The following is an 11718-nucleotide window of genomic DNA, read 5'->3' as shown; positions in this document are numbered from 1 at the left end:
GGGGGAGGGCTTAATAGCAGCCTTCAACTACCTGAAGGGGGTGACTCCGAAGAGGATGGAGGTAGACTGTTGTAAGTGGTGGCAGATGACAGAACAAGGAGTAGTGGTCTCAAGTTGCCGCACGGGAAATTTAGGTTCAATCTTTGGAAAATGTATCATGAGCAGGGTAGTAAAGCACAGGAACAGGTTATCCAGAGAGGTTGTGGAAACTCTATCCTTGAAGGATTTTAAGACCCAGCTTGACAAAGCCTTGGCTGGGATGATCTAGTTATGGATGGTTCTGTTTTGAGTAGAGCAGGGTGGACAAGATGACCTCTTTAGGTAACTTCCAGCCCTAATTTTCTGTGGTTCTATGAGAATGTATTGATCGTAGCATAAAGCTCCTCACTTTATAATCTCTGTGGCACAGAGGGATTTAAGTGGGGGAAGTGAAGAAGCAGTCACAGAAAAAGACATGGATAGTGCATTGTAAGAGTCATCCACTTGGAATTATCCATGCATTTTCTTTCACGTATGATTTTTGCAGCTAGCTCCTCATGCACTGTATTGAAATTTGTATCCCAAAAAGTTGCACTTCACCTTTAAGAGTGAAGAAAGAAGTGTTTAGAGTAAAGTAGAGCTGAATACATGAAAACAGAAGAGGGGTTGCATAGTTTTTAGGGAGTGGAACAGACCTTACAGATCATTGGGTCCAGCCCCACTGCACTTGGGCAGGAAAGACCACTTGAGATAATGTTATAGAGGAATAAATCTATTGATTTTTACACTGAGATTTTGTTGTTATTGTTGTTATTGCTGTAATTCAAGTCCTTCAACATATGGCCAAGTGCCAGAAAGTTTTCATTGTGCATAAGAGTAAGATAGGAATAAAATGCCCTAATTTGGTAAAGTCCTTGGGCTGTGCTGCCATCCTTGATTTGTCATGCATCTTACTCATGGAATCTGTGCATTGAATTTTTTCTTAATAGCAATCGGGTAACTGGTAGAGGTGCACCAATACATCAGTCCATATTGTATCGGCACTGATAAAAGGAAAATTGATGTAGGCAATTTTTGACTGATTCGGCTGATAATGTCGCAGATAAATGTTACATGCATGTGCACAGCCACAGCATGCATGTGGCTAGCCTGGCAGCTTGAAGAGTAGCATCCATCTGGTAAGTCCGATGGGGCGGAGGGGAGGGAAGGGGCATGGGATGCAAATCGAGGCCCCCACAGTGAGGGAAGGAGCGGGGCAGGGGCAGGCACTATCCAACCAGAGTGGGACAGGGTGTGGGACAGAACTGCAGGGAATGGGGGGGAAGAGGGAGTGACTCCTGCCACTGTGTACACCCCTGGGGGAGGCATAGTGGGGGTGGGCCTCCTGGATCTGTGTGTGGGATGAAGCCAGGCTGCGGCTGTGGGCTGGGGGTGGTGCTGAGCTGTTCCTGACAAGAGGGGTTAAGCCAGATCTGTGCTGGGCAATGCTGGCACTGGAGTGGGGGCTATGGGAGAGCTATAGTGAATTCTGGGGTGGCTGTAGCCCTTCCTGTAGCCCCCCTCCCAGCGCTGCCACCTACCCCAAATGCAGCCCCAACCCAAACTCAAACCAAGAAGAGCCAGGCACTGCCCTGGCCCCAGTCTGCAATGGGCAACTCACCCTCGCCCCACACACAGATCTGGGGGGCATATGTCCCCCATGCCTCCCCTAAGGGTGTACTCAGTGGCAGGAGCCACTACCCTCCCACTTCCTTCAGCTCTGTCCCACACCCTGTCCCGCCCTGGCTGGGCAGCACCTGCCCCATTCCCTCCCTCACCATGGGGGCTTCTATCTACCCCCCCATGTCCTTCCCCTCTCTGCCCCTTCCCCACAACAGACTTACCAGATGGATAGTACTCTCCAAGTGGCCAGGCTGCATGTCAGCAATCAGATCAATATCAGTTGATATGGCTTGTTAATAATTGGCCATCAGTATCAGCCCAAAAAATCTTTATCAATGCACCCATAGTAGCTGGGTATAATTTTTCTCTATCCCCCTCCCTCCTGTCCCTTAGAATTTTATCCTTTCTGCTTTCACTCCTGCTGACTTCTCTTCCCATTACACTGCCAGACATAATGCAAAGCAACCTTCAGAAGACCTAATGACATAAGGTCAGGAGGAAGTATAGAACAATAAAAGCATTAGAAAAATGGCTGAGAAAATGAAACCTTAAAATTACATAAAATAAACCATTTTGCACTGGGGGTAAAATTGCCACAAGGTAAGTTCAGCCAAGTGTAAAAAAGGGCTTAATGCTCAGTCAGTTTGTGGAACCAAAAATATAATAGGCTCATTCTCACAGACTAAAACATGGTGTTTGACAAATGAGAGGGTTTTTTTGGCTCTGTTTCCAAAAGATGCTGATCACATGCAGTTCTGACTTCTACAGTTAAGGGTTTGGTCCAAGACTCAGTGATTTCAATGGGAGGTTTTCCATAGGCTGCAGTGGAATTTTTGATCAAGTGCTCATCTCCTGGGAAAGCAGGAGGTCTCTGGCATTTTAGCACACTATTAAAGCTTTAAGAAACAATGGCACCTGTTCTCCAAATTGCTAAATTCATGTCCTTGCTTTACCATCCTATATTCTGGGGCTGCTGAGCACAGAACATTCCCTTATAATAAAGGGCTTAGTCTTGTCTGTCTGTCCGTAACACTTTTGATCAAGTGCACATGTGCTGCCGCCAAGATAGGGTTACCATATGTCTGGGTTTCCCCAGATGTGTCCCCACTCTTTTTAAGCCCTATGATCTCTGTCCGGGCAGGTTGTCTGGGATTTCCCTTTGCTGTGCTGGTGGGAGCAGGGGGAGTGCGATTGCAGGTAGCAGGAAGCACACATGGACAGGCTTGCAGCTGTGGAGGTGCACAAACCCACGTGGTGCTCCCTGCTGCCTGTGGTCACCTTCCCCTGCACCCACACCTAGAGCAAAGGAGAAATACAGACATTTGGTCAGGAGAGAGGGGGAGGGGAAGGTTGCCTGTTCTCCAGGGGGGGAAGGGGCTGGGGGCTACGAGGGCAGCAGGGAACTCTGTGGATAACCCGCAGCACAGGGGCTGGTGCCTGTGGTCCAGGGGCTGAGCAGCCACAAGATGCTGTGGAGGGGCATGGAGGTGGGGAGGGAGAGGGGAAGAGGGCCATGGCCAGGCTGCCTGGTGCGGTGCAGCAGCCTCATCCCAAGGCAGGGGCTGCCACAAGCCTCCCCTCCTCTTCCCTCAGCATTCACTGGGGTCAGACATGCTCCGCTGCTACCTGCATGAATCGAAGACACCGCTCTCTGGCCCAGTGAGTGTGGGACAGCTGGGGCCTCCCCAGCAGGGCTGGGGGGACAGGGGACTGCTAGTCAGGAGTGTGGGGCCCCGGGGCGGGGGCAAGGGACTATGGGTTGGGAGTGCGGGGGGTACTGGCAGTGCCAGGGGGCTGTGGGTCAGGAGTGAGGGGCACCAGCAGGGATGGGGGGGTGGGAGGCTGCAGGTCAGGAGTGATGGGCACCATCAGGGCTCAGGCAGGCAGGGTACTGCAGTTTGGTGAGTGAGGGACGCTGGCAGGGCTGTGGTCAGTGTGTTGGGAGTCATGGGCAGCAGCAAGGCTTGGGGGGCTATGGCTTGGCAGTGAGGAACAACAGAATGGGCAGGGGCGGGGCAGACCATATAAACACTCCTTTGAAATCCATCATTCATGATGGGCATTTGGCTAGTTTTTCAGGATTTGCATCTTGTATACTTCTCACCATTCATTTCAGTAAAGCTGTTTACATTTGTATAGTTGTGTGTGTGCGCGTGTATATATGCACATATATGTATGTGTATATGTAAGTTAATGTATGCAAAAAACAGGGTGTTTATGGAAATACGTACGGTGGAGGGAATAAGATTAGTCCATTTTATGACACCACAAGATCCTCTTTTTAAAAGTAATTTCACAGAGAACTTCTGAAGTTGCTTTCCCAGGAATAACTGTGGCCCTCTGGATGTGGATGCTGGTTTTATGGTCCCTATTTGTCACATTATATTTTTCTTTGTGGCACTTGATACCTGTGGCCATAGATGAACAGATCCTATGTAAAGTCCTAAGGCACTGCCCTGGGGACTCTATACACTTGAATGAGCGCTGACAAAATACATGTCTCATCTTACATGCCCCAGCATTGCAGATGATTTCCTTATCTTTGTATCTCTGTACTCCTCTTGGATATCAGTTAGACAATTCAGTCTGGCTTTTCAAGGCTATTCACATGTCAACCAGATTTATTTGTCCCTTTTAATGAACATCCAGTAGTTATGGCATTCTCCATCCTCCGTCATTGGGTACCTTTCAGACATCAGATTTTGAATAGAACAGAAACAGTCTGAAGATCACTCCAGGTAGATAACTGATGCTATTCTAATTTGCTAACTACATCTTCTGTGTACTTGTCTCTTCCAGATTCTTTTTGTAGGTAATTTAATCATTTTGACTGTCTTTGAAGTTCAAGACTTGGGTCTAATCATGGATATAATTTGATCTACAGAATTAGCCTCTTATTTTGACACACAATGTCATATTGCCGAATGTGAAATATTACCAAATAACCTCTCTTTCTTGAGCAGCTAAATGTTAAAAGATCATCCTACACTTTCGTTATGTGGAGAATTTAATATAACATTTTCCTAGTTCTTTCTGTTGTCTCCTGTCCTATCATGAATAGCACTTACTTGTCTTTGTTTTAAGCACTGTCTCATTATGGTGCTGGTTGAGCTTGGGGCTGTTTAGGGTACAGGCAGATGAACACCTTACCATGATGTAAGCTAGGGTGTGAACTTAGTGCATCAGCTGTTCTTCAGTAACTGCCTGTATGCATGCTCTTAACCCTACAATATGAGAGAAGTAGTGTGCCTGAATTTGCCTTTCACTTATCAAGGGGTCAGAGGCACCATGAGTTATGTTGTAGTATCTGACACACTCTAAGTTCACACCCTAGCGTACCTCATGGCAGGTTGTCTGTCTGTCTGTACCTTACACAGCCCTAAGCTCAACTAGCATCATAATGAGGTAGTGCTTAAGACAAAGACAAGGAAGTGCTATTCAATATTTAATTTGTTTTGTGGCTGCTTAAGTTCCAAATATTTGGTTAAACAGAATTTTTAATGTTCAGAAGCAAAAATATTAATAACCAGATATAATAAGCCTCACTCCAATTGTTCTCATCTGTTTTTTTAAATGAATATTGATTAAAAGATTTAGAGGCACTTTGAGACTGAAATCCGCTCTCCACAAGGGAGGGATAACTTGGATGACACTGCCAGCTGCTTCTATGCCAATGTACTTCAAACTTTATGAGGAAGACTGGAGAGTACTTTGTTCTCCAACTTGTGTTTATGTACAGGAGGGACAATTGTGGTTGTGGTTTTACAGACCTTTGCCTCACTCAGATACAAGTTTGGCTGAATCTTGACTGGGAATTGCTAATCCATTTGATATAGATTAGGTTGTAAAGAGTATAGATCAGTTCTAACCTGGCCTGAATTTGAACTAGATTCTGCAAAGGCAGAGATTCTAGGTATTGATAATAGTTTCCTTGAGGAATATAGACCTCTTCTTTCTCTCTCTCAGTCTTTGTCTATTCTAATAACTTTTTGGAAGGGTGGAATGTCTGCTTTTGTTTGCCTGACCAACTAAAGTCATTATGCTGTGCTTTCCAGAGTTGACAATTCAGAAGACCCTGTGTACGAGAGCTTGGAAGAGTTCCATGTTTTTGTCTTAGCCCATATCTTGAGAAGACCAATTGTTGTAGTAGCAGACACAATGCTAAGAGACTCAGGGGGAGAAGGTAAGTCTTTTATTAGCAATTTTTAGAACTAACTAAATCAACTCGGTTATCACAGACAAAAGACGCATTCAAACAGATCTCGGTATTTTATAAAGCATCTTCTGATGCTTCTGAAATAGAAAGCAGAATGGCAAGAGAATAATTTCATTTAGGGCAATGCAAAAAATGTATCTAGGACACTAGCTGACCAGATTACTAAGGGGCTTTGATACTCTGTTCCCCAAGACGCTGAACATAACTGAACTATCCAAGGAATTTTAGAACATAACAAATTTAATAAAAAATGTATGGCAGTCTTACGTAATTATGACTAAAAAAATGAACTACATTTCAGACTTTTTTCCATTTGTGAAGCCCACAGCATTCCTTTGAGTTCCTGCATGTAACAAAACATATACAGCACTATGAATATTTGCCCTTTTTAAAAAAAAAGGTATTAATATTTGAGACATCCACAATAAAGTTCATCAGGTAATAGGTTTTTGTCAGCAAAATACTAATTCTGCTGTACCTTCTTCTCCTCTCCCTACCAGCCCTCCATAATCATAATTTCGCTATCAGCAGCTGCACTTCTTTTGTAATATGTTTTTCCCCCACAAATTGATTTCCTTATGAAATTTGAGCCACTATTTTATGTGCTCTACAGTTCTGTGGTGTGCTGTATAATTCTATGCAGTGGCCTGAGCAGGCGTCACAAGTGGTGCAGTATGGCCAGAGCAGTAGCCATGCTCTGTGTGGCACTCACCCTGGCAGTTTCTGGACGGTTCCTCATGAGTTGCCCATTCCAGCCAGGCCTGGACCCATGCTGCATGTGGTGCCTGTGAGGGCCGTAAGTAGCACGTGTCCTAGAATGGGTGTTACATATGACGCAGTCCAGCTGAGGCAGGTACCAACTGGAGCAGCCACCAAATCAGATATGCTGGGGCGGGAGAAGAGAGGGGGTCCATGGGCCCAGTTTGGCTCATGGACAGGCCCCAAGCCACTCATCCAGGCCACGGGGCCAGACACCCCTGCTTAAAAGGGTCTTGCCCTGCATGGTTGAGAATCACTGTTCTACATGGACCAGCACTAGAGGAGGAGGATGCATATACATTATTAATATGTTCAGAGATGTGGGGCGGAAAATTTTCTGGGAAATTTTCCAGTGCTTTATTTTTCTGTGGGAAGTGTTCCATTTTTAAAAATTCATTGTTTCATAAAATTAATTAGTAACAATGAATGGATGCCAATATAATATTAGGCAAGCTTGTCAGTTTCAAAGTTGTAATTAATGTTTTTCAGGTGATTATCCCTAAAAGCGTGTGACAGAATACATATATGTTTTATTGATTTGTAAACAAGAGGGTAAATACACTCCTATAACCCAAACCAAAATCAAGTTATGAATTCACCTAATTGTCTGTGCAGGTCAAATCAAAACCAAAGCTAAAATTCTTATTTCGTCTCAGACTGCAAGTGAAATCAAAACCAAAACTAAAACTGTGATTAATTTTTGTTTCTCTTTCAGTTCAGCAAACACACAGAGCAGTGTCTCATTTATTTTCTTGAGTTGGGGAAGTTGGAAGTGTTTGCATAAGATGTGTTAGTTTTTTAGTGCTTTTGGTTTGAAGTAGTCATAATAAAGCCTAATGAGAAAAAAACTAGTGTGGGGCATCATTAGAGTGAAGTTCAAGCCACTGAAGGAAGGAAGAAAGTTGGTAGATGTAAATATTGTGGGCAGGAATATGATAACAACACAACAAGAATGAAGAAACATATAATAACATGTAGAAACAGTTCTGAAAGAGTACAAGCCATATACAGAAAGCTAATACAGTGAAGTGGTGGAACAACATCGTCTGAGAAAAGTCTACTTCAGGAATCCTATGTAAGTAAACAAATTAATATGTTAAACAATGCACAGTATAGACTAGCATCTATATTGTTTTAAAACATTATACTTTTAAAAGTTGTTAATGCAACTCTGAACTATTGTTTATTTGTTTATTTATTATTTAAATATTTGTATCTTGCTTTTCTGCTTGCACTTATCACCCAAAGTGGCTTAGGCTTAACAATAATTTTTTTTAAATGACATAATAGATAAATAGTTAACTATTTCAACCCAGTAGAGCGAGCTTAATCCTCTGGCCAATGGCAGAGGACAAACTATACTTCCCTTTGGCTCTGCAGTCCCAGGGCAACTGAGCAGCAAATTGAGCAGCAGAGTGTTCTTTCTGGCAGGGAGGGGGGAAGCAAGCTCCCAGCTGCTTCTCCTTCTCCTTCTGGTGGATAAGGCCAGACTAGAATAGGCTAAAATAAAAATATTTTCCCCCTTTTGTTGCAGGAACTTGGTAGCTCAAGTGAAATAGCAAAAATGGCAAAAAATGGAAAATGAAAACGTTGAGCTGCCAGGTCTGGGGGAAGAAGAAGCAGGATCCTCACTTTCAAGATCACTGTCACCAGATATGCGATCCACCATGGGTAGCTGTTCAAGACAGTCAAGCTTTGTATCAAGCTTTGTGGACAAAATGTGAAAAGCAGATCAAGAAAAAGCAGATGCGACATAAGCTCGAGCTATATGTGCAAGTGGTACACCTTGTTCCGTAACTGAAAATCAGTACTGGAAGGAACATTACAAACTGATTCACTCATCATATAAGTTGCCACCATGTTATCATTTATCCCATTCTCTCTTAGATTGAGAGTTTGACAGAATTCAAACAATGGTTACTCAAAGGATTCGTCAAGCAGAATCACCTACTCTGATGTTAGGTGGATGGACTGATATACCAGGAAATCCTTTATTGAACATAACGTTAGCAACACCTGAACCAGTATTCCTGAAAGCAATTTCTACTAAATATTCTAGTTATACAGGTGAATACATAGCCAAATTACTGCATGAAGAGATTGAAAGTGCAGGTCCCTCCAGGGTACAAGCCCTTGTAACTGATAATGCAAGTAACATGAAAGCTGCATGGCAAATATTAAAGACTAAGTATCCTCATTTAGTAGTATTTGACTGTCTTGCTCATGGGTTGAATCTTCTGACAAAGGACACAGTAAGTGTGAATACATGAAGACAATGTTGGCAAAGTGCAAAGCGATTGTGAAGGTATTCAGCTGTCATCATGTTGCTAATCAGACTTAGAAGAAATTACAGAAAAAGATGCAGGGGAAAGAAAATGCATTTTTATTGCCAGGAGAAAGTAGATGGGTCCTGTCTACAAAGTGTTTACATAGTTTGCTGTGCACAAAGAACTGTTTGCAGTCTGCCTCAATAGATGACACAGTATCCCAAATTATTCCTGTGAACATTCAGAAGCAGATTCTCGGCAATGATGTGTTCTGGGTTCGAGTTCAAGGAGCATTCAACTTGCTACTACCAGTTTCAGTGGCTATCAAGAAACTTGAAGGCCTTGCAAATATTCAAGAGATATTCAGACAACTGAATGACAATCTAATTGAGCTTTTTGCCTTCTTCACCTCTATCCAAAAAAGAAATAGTAGTAAAACAAATGTTTACTATGAGATGTGAATTTTGCAGTTCATCTGGCTGCAAACATTTTGGATCCCCAATACAGAAGACAACATTTATCAGAAGATGAATTATCTACTGCTCTTGATACAATTATGGAAGTAGCTAAGAATGTCCCCAACATCAACGAAATAGTTGTGATGACAGGCATTGCCGAGTACTGCGCAAAAGAAAACTTTTGGAGCATAGACATCATTTGGCAGGCAGCAGAGAATACGTCTCCTCGCACATGGTGGAAGGGATATTGTAACACCCGACTTGTCCAGGATTGCTCTAAGGATCCTAAGCATTCCCCACCACAGCTTCTTGTGAACAGAACTGGAAGGCCTTCTGCTCAATCAAGACAAAAAAGAGGAATAGGCTAACAAATGAATGCACTACTAAGCTTGTTTCTATTTCTCAAAATCTCTTGCTTTTGGAGAATCAGAAGCACAATTACTGAAGAAGATGCAGTGCAATGATAAGTTGCCCTTGCCCATAGACTCATTGGTAAAATCATCCTTTAGTGAAAGAGAACGTGGTTCAAGTAGTTCTGAATCAGATTTGCCTCAGTCTGATTCTGAAATGGAACTAATAAGTAGTGCAAGTGCTTCTACCAATAGTGACAGTGAAACAGGAGGTGTCACAGTGACCTCAGTAGAAGAGAGTTAAACTCTGTTGAAGTGGATGAGTGGACAACCATGGCATATCAAGCACAGTTCTTTGGGTGTGCTAAAATTAGTGTGTCAACAGTTTTCAGTGCTTGTGGGTTTTTTTCTTAAATTTAAACGAACATAAGGGAAGTACATCTTATTGTGTATTGTCTTTACATTTTTACAAGTATTCCAATTAAAATAATTTCTTTCCACGTAAAGCTCTCAATTTCTTTGAGTATAACGTTAAACCATGCTAAGTGTGCTGTATTTAATTTTTTTCCTAATGAAATATTACAGTTCCAATACTTACAGCTATTGGGACATAAAATTAACATGGGGGTACTTTTTTAGTTTTGTTTACTAAATATAAGTCAAATAAACATGCTAAATCAGATCACGCTCTATTGAGGGCATTGGAAAATTTTCCAATTCAAAATTTTCCAGAAAACCCACATCTCTGAGTACATTCCACAGATATTTGCCGACACCAGAGGAAGCTTGATTCTATTCCAAGCTAAATGAGGTCTAGGGGATATAAAATCTGTCCAGCCCTGACACAAAGCCCACCCTTTGCTAAGGCCCTGGGTCAAAGAATGTAATCACTGAGCTGTTTAAAGAAAAGGCCACCAAATTGTCTAATAAGGGCAAAATTATGTATTTTTTCCCCCAGCCTCATGCTTGGAAATACCTTCACGATTTTGATTCAAGCTTAAAAAAAATCAGCCTGAGTGAGGCAAAACCCTGCATAGTGCCATTTTCAGCCCAAATTGATGCTGTTATGCAATGTTGTAAGCAGTTGAAAATGGCATTTTATTACAAGAAGTGTCTGACAACTTAATAGGTGGGGTCTTTAGCAGCCCCACCTCTACTTTCCAGTGAATAATGCACCATTAAACACACCATTGTATAAAGCATTTTTCCCTGATCTGCATTTGTTTTCAAATATTTTCTCACATTGTTACAATGCATAAAACCAAGGCAAATGTTGACTATAGAACTGAATGGAGCACACTTGAAACTAACACATTTAACGCATGCATAATACTTTCTTTTAAAGCCATGAAGTAGGTAACTGTTTTTAATTATCCTTATTTTCTAGTTGGGAAAAGAATTCAGAGGCCAAAAGGCCCCCTGAAGCTTTATTTAGAATCCCCAAGTTTAGACATACACTCAGACAAGTGGACACGTTTTCTCTTCTCCTGGAGACATTATTAGTTGTAAGGTGAAAAAAGGGCATTTTATTTACTGTTTAATGGGGATTTTTTGAATGCTGTAGTTACAAAAACCTATGACATAACATTAGCTTTCTTATGCCAAAAAAGAAGCTCTGTAAAATAATGAGATTCCTCTACTTTTTACTTAGTACGCTTACATATTCAGGTATGCATTAGGCTTATGCGAAGCGGCTGGTATTCATTTCAGATTCAGATTCACCTGATTCGGAGCACAGTGATTTGATTTGGTGATTTGAATTACTGTCCCAAATTGATTCGGCCAAATCTGATTCGGAGATTCATCGCCAAATCGAACAAGCCCCATCAATGACTGTGCCCTCCTGGCCCCAGGCTCCCACCTCTTTAAAAACAAAAAACCCAGCACTCACCGGTTCTTTAAAAACTTTTTAAAAGCCCCCATTCACCGGCTCCTGCCAGGTGAGGGGATGATCCCCGATGCCCCGTGCTGTGTGGGGGGGCTCTGCCATGAGCCCCCAGAAGCCCCCGATGGTGGCTGCAGGGGAG

General features: G+C 42.6%; 1 protein-coding gene across 2 annotated transcripts in view; it reads left to right on the top strand.

Annotated features, from left to right (window-relative positions):
* OTUD7A (OTU deubiquitinase 7A) overlaps positions 1–11718 on the top strand; it is a 224118-nt gene that overhangs the window by 164962 nt on the left and 47438 nt on the right. For both annotated transcript variants that reach the window (XM_019504354.1, XM_019504355.1), the window contains exon 9: positions 5697–5824. In XM_019504354.1, the coding sequence (XP_019359899.1) occupies positions 5697–5824 (128 nt within the window). The remainder of the gene's footprint in view (positions 1–5696; positions 5825–11718) is intronic.

Source organism: Gavialis gangeticus, unplaced genomic scaffold, assembly GCF_001723915.1.
Source record: "Gavialis gangeticus isolate Ggan-Ray unplaced genomic scaffold, GavGan_comp1, whole genome shotgun sequence".
In the NCBI taxonomy this organism is placed as follows: domain Eukaryota; kingdom Metazoa; phylum Chordata; order Crocodylia; family Gavialidae; genus Gavialis; species Gavialis gangeticus.
This window is presented reverse-complemented; position numbering and strand designations above follow the sequence as displayed.